Below are 20,835 nucleotides of genomic sequence, written 5' to 3' on the forward strand. Positions count from 1 at the left end.
AAGCCAAACTGCTTTGAAAATATGTTTTGGCCCTGGCCATAAACCACATGTCACTTCCTATCAGTGACTGTTGTGCCTCTGGGCATCAGTGGACGAGTGTTATGACAGTTGGTGACACGCGTCACACTGTGTGACCTGATAATGGCTGAGTGGAAGCTGCTCTTTGTCCCTGCAGCTCTCCATGGGGTATGGAGCTAAAGCCACTCAGCTATTTTAATTGCCACTGCTTGCCATTTAACTGGAGGACTCCTGACTCAACCCAGGATAACACACACACACATTGGGGCTCTTGTCTCAACGTGGGGACTTTGATGGCTGTGTCAGCCTGAGGCACATACCTCGTTACCTGAACCCCCGACCTTTTACACACAGACGTTTTTGTTTAGGATGAAGTACACCCCTGACTCCCCAAGCTTCTGACTTCTGACCTATTGACCTTTGAATCCTACTCACAGAAACCTGGGTCTTAGACTTTTTCAATGGGGCGCAATGTTTAGAAGGTCGCAGATAGAAAGATTCTACACTAAAACTGGGCGATATGGACAAAAATACATATCGCAATATATTGTCTGAATTTATGTCATAACGATAAATAGAACAATACGTTTATAACAATGTGCACCATAGTTTTTTAAATGATCCTTTTGTCACGACCATCGTATGAATAATTAGACCAAGGCGCAGTGTGAGTAGAGTTCCACATTTTAATGATAGTGACACATCAAAAACAACAAAGATATAACGATCGTGAAATACGTAGCGCACATTGGCACTCAAACAAAACAATATCCCACATCGCAGGTGGGAAAAAGGACACACTAAGTATGATCCCCAATTAGAGGCAACGATCATCAGCTGCCTTGACCTAAAACACCATAGAGAGCCCTCGGGGTTCAGGACGTGACAGTACCCGTGACAGTACCCCCCCCCCCCAAAGGTGCATACTCCGACCGCAAACCTGAAACGAGATGGAGAGGGTTAGGGTGGGCAACTAGCGTCGGTGGCGGCTCCGGTGCGGAACGTAGCACCCGCTCAGACCGCGGATCCAGCCATGAAGCCGGGCTGAACGCCGTGCCCGGACTGGGCACCGACGCAGAGGAAGGCTCTGGCCATGGAGCGGGACTGGACGCCGTGCCTGGACTGGGCACCGGTGCAGAGGAAGGCTCTGGCCATGGAGCGGAACTGGACGCCGTGCCTGGACTGAGCACCGGCGCAGAGGAAGGCTCCAGCCATGGAGCGGGACTGGACGCCGTGCCTGGACTGGGCACCGGCGCAGAGGAAGGCTCCGGACATGGAACGGGACTGGACGCCGTGCCTGGACTGGGCACCGGCGCATAGGAAGGCTCCGGCCTTGGAGCGGGACTGGACACCGTACCTGGACTGGGCGTCGGCGCAGTGGAAGGCTCCGGCCATGGCACCGGCGCAGTGGAAGGCTCCGGCCATGGCACCGGCGCAGGAAGCTCTGGGCCGTGGACCGTCACTGGAAGCTCCGGGCCGTGGACCGTCACTGGAGGCTCTGAACTGTGAACCGTCGCTGGAAGCTCTGGACTGAACCGTCGCTGGAAGCTCTGGACTGTGAACCGTCGCTGGAGGTTCCGGGCTGTAGACCGTCGCTGGAGACTCCAGACTGTACACATGCACTGGAGGCCTGGTGCATGGAGCCGGCACAGGTTGCACCGGACTGATGACACGCTCTTCAGAGCGAGTGCGGGGAGCCGGCACAGGATGTACCGGGCTGGGAAGGCGCACTGGAGGCCTGGTGCATGGAGCCGGCACAGGTTGCACCGGACTGATGACACGCTCTTCAGGGCGAGTGCGAGGAGCCGGCACAGGACGTACCGGGCTGGGGAGGCGCACTGGAGGCCTGGTGCGTGGAGCCGGCACAGGTTGCACCGGACTGATGACACGCTCTTCAGGGCGAGTGCGAGGAGCCGGCACAGGACGTACCGGGCTGGGGAGGCGCACTGGAGGCCTGCTGCATGGAGCCGGCACAGGTTGCACCGGACTGATGACACGCTCTTCAGGGCGAGTGCGGGGAGCCGGCACAGGACGTACCGGACTGGGAAGGCGCACTGGAGGCCTGGTGCGTGAAGCCGGCACAGGTTTCACCGGACTGATGACACGCTCTTCAGGGCGAGTGCGAGGAGCCGGCACAGGACGTACCGTGCTAGGGAGGCGCACTGGAGGCCTGCTGTGTGGATCCGGCACAGGTTGCACCGGACTGATGACACGCTCTTCAGAGCGAGTGCGGGGAGCCGGCACAGGGTGTACCGGGCTGGGAAGGCGCACTGGAGGCCTGGTGCGTGGAGCCAGCACAGGTTGCACCGGACTGATGACACGCTCTTCAGGGCGAGTGCGAGGAGCCGGCACAGGACGTACCGGGCTGGGGAGGCGCACTGGAGGCCTGCTGCATGGAGCCGGCACAGGTTGCACCGGACTGATGACACGCTCTTCAGGGCGAGTGCGGGGAGCCGGCACAGGACGTACCGGACTGGGAAGGCGCACTGGAGGCCTGGTGCGTGAAGCCGGCACAGGTTTCACCGGACTGATGACACGCTCTTCAGGGCGAGTGCGAGGAGCCGGCACAGGACGTACCGTGCTAGGGAGGCGCACTGGAGGCCTGCTGTGTGGATCCGGCACAGGTTGCACCGGACTGATGACACGCTCTTCAGAGCTAGTGCGGGGAGCCGGCACAGGGTGTACCGGGCTGGGAAGGCGCACTGGAGGCCTGGTGCGTGGAGCCGGCACAGGTTGCACCGGACTGATGACACGCTCTTCAGGGCGAGTGCGAGGAGCCGGCACAGGACGTACCGGGCTGGGGAGGCGCACTGGAGGCCTGGTGCGTGGAGCCGGCACAGGTTGCACCGGACTGATGACACGCTCTTCAGGGCGAGTGCGAGGAGCCGGCACAGGACGTACCGGGCTGGGGAGGCGCACTGGAGGCCTGCTGCATGGAGCCGGCGCAGGTTGCACCGGACTGATGACACGCTCTTCAGTGTGAGTGCGGGGAGCCGGCACAGGACGTACCGGACTGGGAAGGCGCACTGGAGGCCTGGTGCGTGAAGCCGGCACAGGTTTCACCGGACTGATGACACGCTCTTCAGGGTGAGTGCGAGGAGCCGGCACTGGACGTACCGTGCTAGGGAGGCGCACTGGAGGCCTGCTGTGTGGAGCCGGCACAGGTTGCACCGGACTGATGACACGCTCTTCAGGGCGAGTGCGAGGAGCCGGCACAGGACGTACCGGACTGGGGAGGCGCACTGGAGCCTGGTGCGTGGAGCCGGCACAGGTTTCACCGGACTGATGGCACGCTCTTCAGGGCGGTTGTGCGAGGAGCCGGCACAGGACGTACCGGGCTGGGGAGGCGCACTGGAGGCCTGCTGCGTGGAGCCGGCACAGGTTGCACCAGACTGATGACACGCTCTTCAGGGCGAGTGCGGGGAGCCGGCACAGGACGTACCGGGCTAGGGAGGCGCACTGGAAGCCTGCTGCGTGGAGCCGGCACAGGTTGCACCGGACTGATGACACGCTCTTCAGAGCGAGTGCGGGGAGCCGGCATAGGATGTACCGGGCTAGGGAGGCGCACTGGAGGCCTGGTGCGTGGAGCCGGCACAGGTTTCACCGGACTAAAGACACGCTCTTCAGGGCGAGTGCGGGGAGCCGGCACAGGACGTACCGGGCTGGGAAGGCGCACTGGAGGCCTGGTGCGTGGAGCCGGCACAGGTTGTTCCGGACTGATGACACGCTCTTCAGAGCGAGTGCGGGGAGCCGGCACAGGATGTACCGGGCTGGGAAGGCGCACTGGAGGCCTGGTGCGTGGAGCCTGCACAGGTTGCACCGGACTGATGACACGCTCTTCAGGGCAAGTGCGAGGAGCCGGCACTGGACGTACTGGACTGGGAAGGCGCACTGGAGGCCTGGTGCGTGGAGCCGGCACAGGTTTCACCGGACTGATGACACGCTCTTCAGGGCGAGTGCGAGGAGCCGGCACAGGACGTACCGGGCTAGGGAGCCGCACTGGAAGCCTGGTGCGTGGAGCCGGCACAAGTTGCACCGGACTGATGACACGCTCTTCAGGGCGAGTGCGGGGAGCCGGCACAGGACGTACCGGGCTGGGGAGGCGCACTGGAGGCCTGGTGCGTGGAGTGATGACATGCTCCTCAAAACGCCTGCGCTGCAGCATACTCCTAGCCAACATCTCTCTCCGATATCCCTCCTCAAACTGCTCCATCGACTCCCAGACGGTCTCTGGCTCTTTCCTCGGCCGACCGCCCCTTGTGCACAAAAATTGGGTTTTCCCTTGGGCTGTTTGTAGCCGCGGACCCCGGCGTCGTCGCTGTCCTCCTTTACTCCTCTGCGACTCCCGCCAAGGAAGGGTCTTGCATCCACCTAGTATCTCTTCCCATGACCAACTCTCCTTCACCTCCTGGGCACGCTGCTTGGTCCTGACTTGGTGGGACATTCTGTCACGACCATCGTATGAATAATTAGACCAAGGCGCAGCGTGAGTAGAGTTCCACATTTTAATGAGTGACACTTCCAAAACAACACAAATATAACGATCGTGAAATACGTAGCGCACATTGGCACTCGAACAAAACAATATCCCACATCGCAGGTGGGAAAAAGGACACACTAAGTATGATCCCCAATTAGAGGCAACGATCAACAGCTGCCTCCAATTGGGAACCATACACACACACCAACATATAAATATAATACCTAGAAACCCCCCCTAGTCACGCTAGGCTCTCTATGGTCAGGGCGTGACACCTTTAAACTACTACTACTACTAGTTTGATGGTTGTAGCCATCAGTTGTCCCATTAACAATCACCCATATTAGCAAACTTATTTAATTTCAATTCACTTCACATTTCATTTCAATTCATTTCACATTTCTCTACTATAGGCTACATGTCGCAGTAAAATGCCTGCGATAAGTGATCGGTATGGTCAGTGTCGTTAATTTTAAGTTTATCGTCCCAGCTATATTCCACACGACTCAATGTTCCGCATGACAGAGGTTTATGTTTTTTCTATCAACATCATGCAATTCTATGATATTTCTCACATTCATTTGGCAGTGTGATAAAAAGAAAAGTATTGATTTATTTATTTAACCTTTATTTAATTAGGCAAGTCAGTTAAGAACAAATTCTTATTTACAATGACGGCCTACCTCGGCCAAACCCTAACCGGACGACGCTGGGCCAATTGTGCGCCCAATCACGACCGGTTGGGATACAGCCTGGAATTGAACCAGGGTCTGTAGTGACGCCTCTAGCACTGACATGCAGTGCCTTAGACCGCTGTGCCACTCGGGAGCTCCACTTGGGAGATTTCTGTATTCATAAACACAGGAATTATTGTCAAAACGCTAAACCATTGTGAATAAGTCCATAGTAGTTGTAGGAGATAGTTTGCAGTAATGTTAGTGCTTGATTAATGTTCCATTGTGTAAAGCACTAGGCAGACCCCTCTTTGTCTGGCTTTGTTTCATTTTCATGTTCAACCGCTGACACAGGCCAGAAAAACATACCAATCTGCGAAGGTCATTCCAGCGTAGTATAACACACACGCACTCAAGCCTGATCTCTCTTTCTCACTCTAACACACTCACCTCTTCTCATCCTCCACTTGTAATATAGCTGAGGGGAAAGCTCATACATTTCTCTCTCTCCCAACCTCTGGGCTCCATGTAGACACTCCCCAGAAAAGCCCTTAGACCTCTTAGCCCTTAGCCCTTAAACGGTGCCATGCCAATTCAGTGTATCTTTCTTCATGTTGTCAGAACAGCACATAACAGCGTGTGTCAGTACTTTCTATTTGCCAACCTTGTGAGAACTATGTGATGTGAATTTATTGCCCGGCTATTTAATTCACAATCAAGATTGTGTCAAACCAATGAAATGCAACCAAACGACCCTATAATTCAGAGCTACAGGCAAGATGTTACGTATCAATGTTTGGTAGCAGCAGTGACTTTGTTTACTGCAGTACTACTTTCACCAATATTGTTTATTTCTGTATTATGTACATAGACATATTGGATAGAGTTTGGATAGAATCCATTATTCCAATGCAACTCCAGGCATGTGTGGCAGACAAAATACAGTATCCGAGACACAGGCACAAGAATCAACATTCATTCAAAATGTGGAAATGTATGCTGCTTTCATTCGGATCTAGGAATGTTCCTCGATAAATGTATCTAGCCGTCATCGCAAGGGAGAACAAGTGGTATCAACATAGGTGTGGGCTGTCCGTGCTTCATCTAATAGATAATCCGATGTGCTCAGTCTCACAGACTGCACTTCTTAGATCTGACATTTCTCCTGCAGGTTGGTCACACCGGGAGCTTTCCACTCATTAAAACATACATGATCTTATACATGATCTTCATGCTTATGCATATATTTAAATACTTATGCCTGAGAAGTTCAGACTGGGACGTCACTATTGCTTAATTGCAGAGGGTTCTCATCTGAAGCACGAATACACACACACACATGCGCGTATACGTGCTGTATAGGGTTAATCAGTGTGTGTGTGTGTGTGTGTGTGTGTGTGTGTGTGTGTGTGTGTGTGTGTGTGTGTGTGTGTGTGTGTGTGTGTGTGTGTGTGTGTGTGTGTGTGTGTGTGTGTGTGTGTGTGTGTGTGTGAGAGACAACCAACCTTGCAAACCAACAGAGAATCGCCTTTCAAAAATGTGCAAATAACAGAATAGGATGCCGTTTCGATATTAAGGCTTTAGCTCAGTGGGATAACATGGTCTTGAGTTGAGTCATAACATATTTATAATGTGTGTTTTGTCAGTGTGAGCAGTCCTATCTGATGCGGGAGCATGAGGACGTTCAGGATCGGACCACCCTACGATACGAGGAGAGGATCACAGAGCTACACAGCATCATCGCTGAGCTCAACAAGAAGATAGACCTGCTACAAGGCACTACCATCAGGTGGGTGGTACACACACACACACACACACACACACACACACACACACACACACACACACACACACACACACACACACACACACACACACACACACACACACACACACACACACACACACACACACACACAGACGTTGTTTACTTATTGTAGTGAAATCAAGATCGGAGCATTTGCGTCAGAGGCTTTGTAAGTGTTTGTTTTCCTAGCTCAAGTGCCCTCTCCAGCCCTCTCCACCGGTGCTTAACACACTGCACTGCACACTGCACTGATGTGCACCGGAAATAAATTCCAAAATAGGCATCGGGTTGAGTGCTAAGCAGGACCATTAACAAAACAACTCATTAGAATGAACTCAAGAGTGGCAGCCACCCAAAATTCCTCCATTTCCAAAATGCGTACTGGTTTTGGTCACACTTTATTTGGATAGTCCGGATTGTCCATCTGTAGATGCTTTACAGATGGTCATACTATCTGTTGATAAGCAACTGCTTGCTAGGGTTAGGTTTAGAATAAGGGTTAGGGTAAGTGTTAAGGTTAGTGTAAGGGTTACGGCTAGGGTAAGGGTTAATAGATAGTTAGTTGAAATATTACTGTTAGGCCATCTGTAGATGCTCTACAGACTATCCAAATAAAGTGTTACCCAGTTTTTTTGTACTAGGTAATAAATTCTTATGAATTTTGGAGAAGGGGAATTTTTTTAATCTGTTTTCTTTCATTCTCTGTTTGTGTGTGTTTATGTTTACGTAAACGGTGCCATGCCAATTCAGTGTATCTTTCTTCATGTTGTCAGAACAGCACATAACAGCGTGTGTCAGTACTTTCTATTTGCCAACCTTGTGAGAACTATGTGATGTGAATTTATTGCCCGGCTATTTAATTCACAATCAAGATTGTGTCAAACCAATGAAATGCAACCAAACGACCCTATAATTCAGAGCTACAGGCAAGATGTTACGTATCAATGTTTGGTAGCAGCAGTGACTTTGTTTACTGCAGTACTACTTTCACCAATATTGTTTATTTCTGTATTATGTACATAGACATATTGGATAGAGTTTGGATAGAATCCATTATTCCAATGCAACTCCAGGCATGTGTGGCAGACAAAATACAGTATCCGAGACACAGGCACAAGAATCAACATTCATTCAAAATGTGGAAATGTATGCTGCTTTCATTCGGATCTAGGAATGTTCCTCGATAAATGTATCTAGCCGTCATCGCAAGGGAGAACAAGTGGTATCAACATAGGTGTGGGCTGTCCGTGCTTCATCTAATAGATAATCCGATGTGCTCAGTCTCACAGACTGCACTTCTTAGATCTGACATTTCTCCTGCAGGTTGGTCACACCGGGAGCTTTCCACTCATTAAAACATACATGATCTTATACATGATCTTCATGCTTATGCATATATTTAAATACTTATGCCTGAGAAGTTCAGACTGGGACGTCACTATTGCTTAATTGCAGAGGGTTCTCATCTGAAGCACGAATACACACACACACATGCGCGTATATGTGCTGTATAGGGTTAATCAGTGTGTGTGTGTGTGTGTGTGTGTGTGTGTGTGTGTGTGTGTGTGTGTGTGTGTGTGTGTGTGTGTGTGTGTGTGTGTGTGTGTGTGTGTGTGTGTGTGTGTGTGTGTGTGGTCATGACAACAACATTGAAGTAAAAAACAAACTTAGCAGGGAATTGTCACACCCGCCTGGTTGCCAAATCAGTTTTATGCTTTAGCTGACTCGCCTGGTTGCCATCATGCCAGGAAATTACATCGTTATCGAACCACAAACACATCTGTCAACAAGGCTAGTGTCATATCACTTTGCCCTAACTCCGACATAACTCAGTGACCCTCTGCCCCTCAGGGAGGAGGATGAGTTTTCAGAGCTGCGTTCGGAGCTCAGCCACAGCCAGCACGAGGTCAACGAGGACGGACGCAGCCTCGACCAGGACGTGGCCTCCGTCTCACTGGCTGAAAACCACTCCACCCTGACGACCGCCAACATGGGTAAGAAAGGACACTGTAGTGCTTGACTGTAAACCCACATACAACTCCTATAAATGAGTTTGACTTGCTCTGAATACCCTCGTTCTATGGTTTAGTGGACACATTCACAGCCAAGCTGGAGTTTGCTCCACTCCATCAGTAGAATGAATGTGTTTATGCTCTCAGGCTAATCTTCGCTTTTCTGTTTCACTAATAACTGCTTCGATCAGTGGTTCATATGAATCATCTCTCCCATGGAGAGACTGTTACCTATCTGTGCCCATAGATGTACTCTGTGACCTACAGTATCTGTGCATGTCCTCCCTTGATGGATGGCCTGTGGCCAACCAACTGCTGTAGGGTTGATGGCACCCAATACACAATTATCGGCTTCTAGCGGAGATCGAATGAGGAGCAGTTATGTGCGTGTGTGTATGTGACTGTGTGTGTGCGCATTTGTGCTCGCATGCACACTCCCACAATGGAAAATTGATTCAGCAGAGTCCGTGCAGCAGTTCCTTCGAGACGCTATTTATACTCCGCTCTATCAATGGTGCTGAGTGCACCCAGCAATCACTTGTCAATGGTAAAGAGCTTCATTGGTTTCTCTTCTTCCTTATCCTCAACGTTGAGCAGAGAGAGAGAGAAGAAAAACACATTTTTCATTCATTACAGGTCTTTGTCTCTAGCTGTAGCCGGGACAATCTTATCCCCTCACACACACACACAAAAGGATTTCACCAGTGAGGAAATCATTTAGGAAACAGGAATATAAGTTTTGTTAATCATCACGTTCGTTCACACAGCACTAATTACTTTAGAATTGTTTGCAAAACCTGCATTTACTTTGCCCCTTCAGCGGTAGGAAAAGAGGGGACATATGGAAAAACGTCTCAGTCGCTCTCCACATTTTCATATTCCACACAATGTACCCAGGCTATGTTTGTCTAGGTCTGGGAAGATACTAATAATCATCATCATCATCATTGTGGATGCAGTATGGCAGCAGGTGCTCACCATCGGCATGGCGGTATTGGATGCTTTGCAGGGCTTTTATTTATATGCAAATTTAAATTAGTTTCTGATGAGCCAATTTGATTCCCTCTGGAGATATGAAGTTGACACAGTGAATAGGGAATTGAAGCTTTGAAAGTGGTACATGCCTTTTAGGGCTGACCCCATTTAGTCGACTGGTTGATTGTTTACCGATAGGCTGTTGGTCAACCAAGATTTCTTTAGTCGGGCAGTAGCAAAAACAATTGCTTCAATCATGGGGTACAAGACACCTATCTGATTGGCGCCTGCCTGAGTGGACTGATCCATTGTGGAGGCAGTGGGGATGGCACAGTCCATCACTCTAAGGCTACTGAAATGGTACAGTACATTCGGAAAGTTTTCAGACCCCTTGACTTTTTCCACATTTGTTACGTTACAACCTTATAAAAAAAAAAAAAAGGAAGCTTTTTAATTTTTTAAAATCATCGTATGTAGTGATCACAATATAGTAACCATATCTAGGAAAACCAATGTTCCGAAGGCTGGGCCTAATATAGTGTATAAGAGGTCATACAATACGTTTGGTAGGGATTCCTATGTTGTTGATGTAAAGAATGTTTGTTGGTCCGTGGTGTGTAATGAGGAGCAAACAACAGATGTTGCACTTGATACATTTATGAAATTGCTTATTCCAGTTACTAATAAGCATGCACCCATTTAAGGAAATGACTGTAAAACATGTTAAATCCCTATGGATTGATGAGGAATTGAAAAAAGGGATGGTTAAGGGATGAGGCAAAAGGAATGGCAAATAAGTCTGGCTGCACAACCGATTGGCAAACGTATTGCAAATTGAGTAATCATGTGACTAAACTGAATAAAAATATGAAGAAATTACACTATGAAACAAAGATAAATGAAAAAACTTTGGAGCACCTTAAATGAAATTTTGGGAAAAAAGCAAACTGAGCTCCATCATTCATTGAATCAGATGGCTCATTCATCACAAAACCAACTGATATTGCCAACTACTTTTTAATGATTTTCTTTTTGGCAAGATTAGCAAACTTAGGCATGACATGCCAGCAACAAACGCTGACACTACACATCCAAGTATATCTGACCAAATTATGAAAGACAAGCATTGTAATTTTGAATTCCGTAAATAATTTGTTGTCTATCAACAATGACAAGCCACAGGGGTCTGACAACTTGGATGGAAAATTACTGAGGATAATAGCGGATGATATTGCCACTCTTATTTGCCATATCTTCAATCTAAGCCTACTAGAAAGTGTGTGCCCCAACCCCTCTTTTACGCTGCTGCTGCTCTGTTTATCATCTATGCATAGTCACTTTAACTATACATTCATGTAGGTATTACCTCAATTAGCCCGACTAACCGGTACCCCGCACATTGGCTACCCGGTCTATTTGCATTGTGTGCCCTCAACCCCTCTTTTACGCTGCTGCTGCTCTGTTTATCATCTATGCATAGTCACTTTAACTATACATTCATGTAGGTATTACCTCAATTAGCCCGACTAACCGGTGCCCCCGCACATTGACTCTGTACCGGTACCACCTGTATATAGCCTCACAACTGTTATTTTCACTGTCATTTTACTGTATATTTTTTCTTTCTTTACTTATCTATTGTTTACCTAATACCTATTTTTTACTTAAAATTGCACTGTTGGTTAGGGCTTGTAAGTAAGCATTTCACTGTAAGGTCTACACCTGTTGTATTCAGCGCACGTGACAAATAAACTTTGATTTGACTTGGAGGGAACCAAAAGTCATTACTGGATCAAATAGCCAACCAACCAGCCTGTTACCAACCCTTAGTAAACTTTTAGAAAAAATGGTGTTTGACCAGATACAATGCTATTTTACAGTAAACAAATTGACAACAAACTTTCAGCATGCTTATAGGGAAGGACATTCAACAAGTACAGCACTTACACAAATGACTGATTGGCTGAGAGGAATTGATGATAAAAAGATTGAGGGGGCTGTTCTGTTAGACTTCAGTGCAGCTTTTGACATTATCGAGCATAGTCTGCTGCTCGAAAAATGTATTTGTTATGGCTTTACACCCCCTGCTATATTGTGGATAAAGAGTTACCTGTCTAACAGAACACAGAGGGTGTTCTTTAATGGAAGCCGCTCCAACATAATCCAGGTGGAATCAGGAATTCCCCAGGGCAGCTGCTAGGCCCCTTACTTTTTTCGATCTTTACTAATGACATGCCACTGACTTTGAGTAAAGCCAGTGTATCTATCTATGTATGTGGATGACTCAACACTATACATGTCAGCTACTACAGCAACTGAAATGACTGCAACACTTAAAGAGTTGCAATTCGTTTCAGAGTGGGTGGCAAGGAATAAGTTAGTCCTAAATAGTTTTTTAACTAAAATCATTGTATTTGGGACAAATCATTCACTAAACCTTAAACCTCAACTAAATCTTGTAATAAATAATGTGGAAATTGAGCAAGTTGGGGTGATATAACTGCTTGGAGTAACCCTGGATTGTAAACTGTCATTGTTAAAACATATTGATACCACAGTAGCTAAGATAGGAAGAAGTCTGTCCATAATAAAGCACCGCTCTAACTAAACAGCACTATCAACAAGGCAGGTCCTACAGGCCCTAGTTTTATCGCACCTGGACTCCTGTTCCGTCGTGTGGTCAGGTGCCACAAAAAAGGGACTTAGTAAAATTGCAATTGGCTCAGAACAGGGCAGCACGGCTGACCCTTGGATGTACATAAAGAGCTAATATGCATGTCAATCTCTCCTGGCTCAAAGTGGAGGAGAGATTGATTTGATCACTACTTGTATTTATGAGAGGTATTGAGATGTTGAATGCATCGTGCTGTCTGTTTGAACTACTGGCGCACAGCTCGGACACCCATGCATGCCCCCCAAAACAAGCCACAAGGTCTCTTAACAGTCTCCAAGTCCAGAACAGACTATGGGAGGCGCACAGTACTACATAGAGCCATAACTACATGAAACTCTATTCCACATCAAGTAACTGATGCAAGGAGTAAAATTTTATTTAAAAATACACCTTATGGAACAGCAGGGACTGTGAAGCAACAAACATAGGCACAGACACATGCATACACACACACGATAACATACGCACTACACACACGTACACATGGATTTTGTACTGTAGATATGTGGTAGTGGTGGAGTAGTGGCCTGAGGGCACACAGTGTGTTGTGAAATCTGTAAATGTATTGTAATGTTTTTAAAATCGTATAAATTGCCTTAATTTTGCTGGACCCCAGGATCCATAATAAATAAATACAAATACAAATCAACACACTACCCCATAATGACAAAGAAAAAACAGGTTTTTAGAAATGTTTGCAAATATACAAGTTTTAGGACACCTACTCATTCAAGGGTTTTTCTTTATTTTTACTATTTTCTACATTGTAGAATAATAGTGAAGACCTCAAAACTATGAAATAACACATAAGGAATCATGTAGTAATCATGAAGTAATTTGAGATTCTTCAAAGTAGTCACCCTTTGCCTTGATGACAGCTTTGCACACTTGGCATTCTCTCAACCAGCTTCATGAGGTAGTCACCTGGAATGCATTTCAATTAACTGGTGTGCCTTCTTAAAAGTCAATTTGTGGAATTTCTTTCCTTCTTAATGCGTTTGAGCCAGTCAGTTGTGTTGTGAGAAGGTAGGGGTGTATACAGATGATAGCCCTATTTGGTAAAATTCCAAGTCCATATTATGGCAAGAACAGCTCAAATAAGCAAAGAGAAACGACAGTGTAATGCATCTGTGTGTAGCTGGTGAGATGAGTCAGGCGCAGGACAGCAGATAAGAGTAATGAAAGCAATTTTACTCAATAATATAACAATACACGTCGTATAAATACAAGGCCACAAATACGGACCGCAATACAATAAACAATTACTCACAAACAAACACGAGGGAACAGAGGGTAAATAATGAACAAGTAATTGGGAAATTGAAACCAGGTGTGTAAGACAAAGACAAAACAAATGGAAAATGAAAAGTGGATCGGCGATGGCTAGAAGGCCGGTGACGTTGACCGCCGAACGCCGCCCGAACAAGGAGAGGGACCGACTTCGGCGGAAGTGATAGACAGTCCATCATTGCTTTAAGACATGAAGGTCAGTCAATACGGAACATGTGAAGAACTTTGAAAGTTTCTTCAAGTGCAGTCGCAAAAACCATCAAGCGCTATGATGAAACTGGCTCTCATGAGGACCGCCACAGGAATGGAAGACCCAGAGTTACCTCTGCTGCAGAGGATAAGTTCATTAGAGTTACCAGCCTCAGAAATTGCAGCCCAAATAAATGCTTCACAGAGTTCAAGTAACAGACACATTTCAACATCAACTGTTCAGAGGCCTGAATCAGGCCTGAATCAGGCCTTCATGTTTGAATTGCTGCAAAGAAACCACTACTAAAGGACACCAATAATAATAAGATACTTGCTTGGGCCAAGAAACATGAGCAATGGACATTAGACCGGTGGAAATTTACTACAGACTCTCTGGTACGCTTATAATTTATTAAAATTATATTGGAATCTAACAGCACCTGTTTGGCACACATAATATGCACGCAGGGCTTGCTCCTTACTTTATTTTGCTTGTACTCCAGTACTTTCCACAACTAGTAAAATGTATTCCACACCTGACTTCCCCCTTTTCCTCCTGAGCAACCAAACATTCCCCAGTTTAGAGTTTATTTGTCACGTCAGCATCCATTTTGCTGTCATGTGTTATGGTGTTCAGAGTTTGTTATAACCAGTTTATTGATGTGATTATGATCTGCTATAGGTCAGGCCCTATTGGTCACGTCTATGCGATGCATACGTGTCACGTAAAAAGAGCCAGGGTTGAGGCAATAGGAAATGTTTTTCCTAAATAAATGATGGATTTCGGTAACAGAACTTTTCAGTCAGAAATGGCTGTAATTATGTTACAGCTTCAGCAACACAGACAACGCAATAAACACTGTTGATGTTCTGTGGTGGTCGCTGCAGCAGGAGGAGCCCGGCCAGCACAATCAAATCAATTGTGGTCCAGCTCGGTCTTGTCACGTGTGTGTTTTATGGTTGATTTGATGAAAACACATACTGTAGGGTGTGTATACAGTGGGGAGAACAAGTATTTGATACACTGCTGATTTTGCAGGTGTTCCTACTTACAAAGCATGTAGAGGTCTGTAATTTTTTATCATAGGTACACTTCAACTGTGAGAGACGGAATCTAAAACAAAAATCCAGAAAATCACATTGTATGATTTTTAAGTAATTCATTTGCATTTTATTGCATGACATAAGTATTTGAAAACCTACCAACCAGTAAGAATTCCGGCTCTCACAGACCTGTTAGTTTTTCTTTAAGAAGCCCTCCTGTTCTCCACTCATTACCTGTATTAACTGCACCTGTTTGAACTCGTTACCTGTATAAAAGACACCTGTCCACACACTCAATCAAACAGACGCCAACCTCTCCACAATGGCCAAGACCAGAGAGCTGTGTAAGGACATCAGCGATAAAATTGTAGACCTGCACAAGGCTGGGATGGGCTACAGGACAATAGGCAAGCAGCTTGGTGAGAAGGCAACAACTGTTGGCGCAATTATTAGAAAATGGAAGAAGTTCAAGATGACGGTCAATCACCCTCGGTCTGGGGCTCCATGCAAGATCTCACCTCGTGGGGCATCAATGATCATGAGGAAGGTGAGGGATCAGCCCAGAACTACATGGCAGGACCTGGTCAATGACCTGAAGAGAGCTGGAACCACAGTCTCAAAGAAAACCATTAGTAACACACTACGCCGTCATGGATTAAAATCCTGCAGCGCACGCAAGGTCCCCCTGCTCAAGCCAGCGCATGTTCAGGCCCGTCTGAAGTTTGCCAATGACCATCTGGATGATCCAGAGGAGGAATGGGAGAAGGTCATGTGGTCTGATGAGACAAAAATCGAGCTTTTTGGTCTAAACTCCACTCGCCGTGTTTGGAGGAAGAAGAAGGATGAGTACAACCCCAAGAACACCATCCCAACCGTGAAGCGTTGGAGGTGGAAACATCATTCTTTGGGGATGCTTTTCTGCAAAGGGGACAGGACGACTGCACCGTATTGAGGGGAGGATGGATGGGGCCATGTATCGCGAGATCTTGGCCAACAACCTCCTTCCCTCAGTAAGAGCATTGAAGATGGGTCGTGGCTGGGTCTTCCAGTATGACAACGACCCGAAACACACAGCCAGGGCAACTAAGGAGTGGCTCCGTAAGAAGCATCTCAAGGTCCTGGAGTGGCCTAGCCAGTCTCCAGACCTGAACCCAATAGAAAATCTTTGGAGGGAGCTGAAAGTCCGTATTGCCCAGCGACAGCCCCGAAACCTGAAGGATCTGGAGAAGGTCTGTATGGAGGAGTGGGCCAAAATCCCTGTTGCAGTGTGTGCAAACCTGGTCAAGAACTACAGGAAACATATGATCTCTGTAATTGCAAACAAAGGTTTCTGTACCAAATATTAAGTTCTGCTTTTCTGATGTATCAAATACTTATGTCATGCAATAAAATGCAAATTAATTACTTAAAAATCATACAATGTGATTTTCTGGATTTTTGTTTTAGATTCCGTCTCTCACAGTTGAATTGTACCTATGATAAAAAATTACAGACCTCTACATGCTTTGTAAGTAGGAAAACCTGCAAAATCGGCAGTGTATCAAATACTTCTTCTCCCCACTGTATATATGGAAAAATACACGTTTAAAAATGTTGACCAATCGATTGGTCGAAAGAACAGACGACCCTTGGTCGACCAAGATACATTTTTTTGTCGTGGAAAGCCCTACATACCTCAGTTGGTTGGAGGTTGCTGCTTGCCTTGCAACCCAGGGTTGTGGGTTTGATTCCCACAGGTGTTATCTGTAGTTCGCTGTGTATAAATGTACTGAATTTCAATATTGTCATATTATATGAAAAATAATTGTCCTTGTATCATTGTCTTTCTCTCAAATAGTTGTGGTGTGTGTTATGTTCTCTCTAAACAGCAGATGTGTGTGTGATGCGGTTTAATGAGTGCGTTACTAGCCTACAGCATGCCAGCAGCATTCCTCCAGTCACCCTCAGGCACTCAGTTAAACCATTAGCATTTAGTACATGGCTGTTATCAGTAGCCGTAGCACACAAAACATCAACACTATGCTCCAAGGTCACCTTGCTCATGCAGACTACAGTAGCTGTGTTGTTCTAGCCACATTGAGGTTTGATTATTTGTTCCTAGATCAGTATATCTGGCTCTAGTCCTATTATTTTGACCAGCATCCTGCACACTAGAATTCATTCATCTGATTCCAGATCTGTTTGACTCTGGACTTCTTCCCTGTACTGCAGTGGCCTGAACTCCGTTTGCCTGACATTACATTACATTAGGCTTTAAAACATGAATATGTTCGTAGACCAGTCTGATCCGGACCTGTGCTTTCTCCCTGTAGACAACTGCAGTGACCTGAACTCAGAACTGCAGCGGGTTCTGACGGGGTTGGAGAGCGTGCTGTGTGGGAGGAAGAAGAGCACATGCAGCCTATCTGTGGCCGAGGTCGACCGCCACATAGAACAGCTGACCACCGCCAGCCAACACTGTGACCTTGCCATCAAGGTAAGACACCAGAAAATGACTAGTGGCTAATACTGAGACTCGTTTTAGGAAATCATTTTCCTTCCATATAAACACAATTTATTGTTAGGAAAGCGCGAAGGAGGATAAAGAGCGGACGGAGCGAAAGAAAAACATGCAGGATAGATGAAAATAGGTTAACCTAATACTGGTACAAACATCTCCTATTAAATGCATTCACAGACGCTTAAAGAAAGGTAAATGGAAAATACAGTGAGATTAGTTATAATATAACTGTTGTGTGACGTTGAACTGTCCTGCTGAAGACCTGAGCCACTTCCAGTAATCTGTCAGCAGGGGTCCTGGGGTGACCCTGGGTTGTACCCACCAGTAACAGCCCGTCTCAGCCTGGGACGCCTGTGTGATTCAGACTGATGTCATAGACTGATGAGGGTCCTGATGGTGGTCCCCACGGTGACGCCTCAGCTCTGGTAATGGAAACCTGTCTGCCTGGCTGTCGTCTCCGTAGCGATGGGAGTGTCAGCAGTCCTAAGGGGAATTCAGTCTGCTAGCTATTTCTTTCCTCGCAAACAGATAATACAACACACACACACACACATACACAGGGAAAGATGGGAGAATGAGAGAGGGAGAACGAAAGGGAAGTAGACCTATGGACACAGAATGTGACAGAGATGTAGAGAAATTAACCGTGAGCGAGAGAGACAGTTATGCTAAAGAAAGAGGTAGAGAAAGGAGAGAGGCAAAGTGAAGGACAGAGAAATATAGCAATTATTTTGCTGATGTTGCTTCCAGAGGCAGTTTGGAAGGCAATAGTGAGTGTTGCAAACAAGGACAGACGATTTTTACGAACTTCAGAACTCGGCGGTTCTATGAGCTTGTGTGGCCTATCACTTTGCGGCTGAGCCATTGTTGCTCCTAGACGTTTCCACTTCACAATAACCGCACTTACATTTGACCGGGGCAGCTCTAGCAGGGAAGAAATTTGACGAACTGACTTGTTGGAAATGTGGCATCCTATAATGATACCACATTGAAAGTCACTGAGCTCTTCGCAAGGCCATTCTACTGCCAATGTTTGTCTATGGAGATTGCATGGCTGTGTGCTCGATTTTATACACCTGTCAGCAACGGGTGTGGCTGAAATGGCAGAATCCACTAATTTGAAGGGAAGTCCAAATAATTTTGTATATATAGTGTATGTCAATCGTGTTAAGACTGTTAAAGGCGTAACAGACAATCACTGTAACTGGCATTCAGTTAGTGACTGTCATAGCCCACTCACTGTAAGGTGGGAGAATGGATTTACTTGGCTTTATGTTATCAGCCTGAATAGACCTCCATCACAAACCATTGTGTCAGAGCTGCAATAGAGGACAGATAGAGACATATTACTGTAAAGAAAGAGAAATCAAGGTACCTATGTTTAATGTTTATTTAGTGATCTACATTTTCTAATAAACTAATTGAACTTGGCTATCAATTTCACCCCCTTTTGTTGGCTGATCACAGTGGACACAACCAGTGCTAGTCTGACCACTTAATGCTAACCCAGTTACATTTTGTGGGAAGAAAAATAGACACCTTCACAGTTCCAGCTGTGAGGCTTAATCCCAAACAGATCCCTCTTTTCTAGACTGAGTATCCTAATGGTGTCTCTTTCACACATCTATAATAACATAATTTTTGTAATTTGATAGAAACACTTATCCAGTGAGTATGAGAGGTGGAGCTGATTCCTACACCGACATATCCAGTCCTTTCAGATTTGCGAGGAGTCAGCCAAGGGTCTAGTGATGGGTTTGGGATTGGGCCACAGTATCCCATTGTGTGTGGACCCAATCCATTACAATTGACTAAGCCTATAAAAAGAATACCACACAGGCAAATATGTATCTTCTCCAAGGCCATTTGTTGATATTGGGTGTTCATGCGGCACAGACAAGTTTAAGTTACTCCACATGTTCCATAGCAGTAGCTGGGCTTATAAAACCGTACTTTATATAATATAGAGCCCAGGCTGTTATCTCTGGTTTTGAATCTGAATTTAGAGAACTGAATTTGAATGCATCCAAGAAGTTGAATATATGAAACTTTGAAAACTTCAAATCATAGTTTGTATGAACAATGAATGCAATATCTGCCATATTAAAACTGAATGTTAAGTGCATTTGGAAAGTATTCAGACCCCTTGACTTTTCCCACATTTTGTTAAATTGATTAAATAAAACATTTTCCTCATCAATCGCCACACATTACCCCATAAGGACAAAGAAAAAAAAGTTGTATAATTTTTTTTGCAAATGTATTAAAAATAAAAAACAGATACCGTATTTACCCAAGTATTCAGACCCTTTGCTATGAGACTCAAAATTGACCTCAGGTGCATCCTATTTCCATTGATCATCCAGATGTTTCTATAACTTGATTGGAGTCCACCTATGGTAAATTTGGTGATTGGAAATTATTTGGAAAGGTACCTCTCTATAAGCCCCCACAGTTTACAGTGCATGTTAGAGCAAAAACCAAGCCATGAGGTCGAAGGAATTGTCAGTAGAGCTCCAAGACAAGATTGTGTCGAGGCAAAGATCTGGGGAAGGGTACCAAAACATTTCTGCAACATCGAAGGTCCCAAAGAACACAGTGGCCTCCATCATTCTGAAATGGAAGAAGTTCGGAACCATCAAGACTCTTCCTCGAGCTGGCCACCTGGCCAAACTGAGCAATCAGGGGAGAAGGGCCTTGGTCAGGAAGGTGACCAAGAACCCAATGGTCACTCTGACAGAGCTCCAGAGTTCCTCTGTGGAAATGGGAGAACCTTCCAGACAGCCGCTTGGAGTTTGCCAAAATGAGAAACAAGAGTATTAATATATATATATATATATATATATATATATATATATATATATATATTTATTTCACCTTTATTTAACCAGGTAGGCCAGTTGAGAACAAGTTCTAATTTACAACTGCGACCTGGCCAAGATAAAGCAAAGCAGTGCGACACAAACACACAGTTACACATGGGATAAACAAACATACAGTCATTAACACAATAGAAAAATATATAGACAATGTGTGCAAATGTAGTAAGATTAGGGAGGTAGGGCAATAAATAGGCCATAGTGACGAAATAATAAAAAATTTGCAATTAAACACTGGAGTGATAGATGTGCAGAAGATGAATGTACAAGTAGAGATACTGGGGTGCAAAGGA

At 46.1% G+C, this 20,835-nt stretch overlaps 1 protein-coding gene across 8 annotated transcripts in view; it reads left to right on the top strand.

The window, feature by feature from the left end:
• LOC139552342 (colorectal mutant cancer protein-like) overlaps positions 1-20,835 on the top strand; it is a 136,785-nt gene that overhangs the window by 49,736 nt on the left and 66,214 nt on the right. For all 8 annotated transcript variants that reach the window (XM_071363979.1, XM_071363981.1, XM_071363977.1 and 5 more), the window contains 3 exons: positions 6,819-6,961; positions 8,831-8,973; positions 17,476-17,639. In XM_071363979.1, coding sequence (XP_071220080.1) covers positions 6,819-6,961; positions 8,831-8,973; positions 17,476-17,639 — 450 coding nt within the window. The remainder of the gene's footprint in view (positions 1-6,818; positions 6,962-8,830; positions 8,974-17,475; positions 17,640-20,835) is intronic.

The sequence above is a fragment of the Salvelinus alpinus genome, chromosome 24 (assembly GCF_045679555.1).
Source record: "Salvelinus alpinus chromosome 24, SLU_Salpinus.1, whole genome shotgun sequence".
Lineage (NCBI taxonomy): Eukaryota > Metazoa > Chordata > Actinopteri > Salmoniformes > Salmonidae > Salvelinus > Salvelinus alpinus.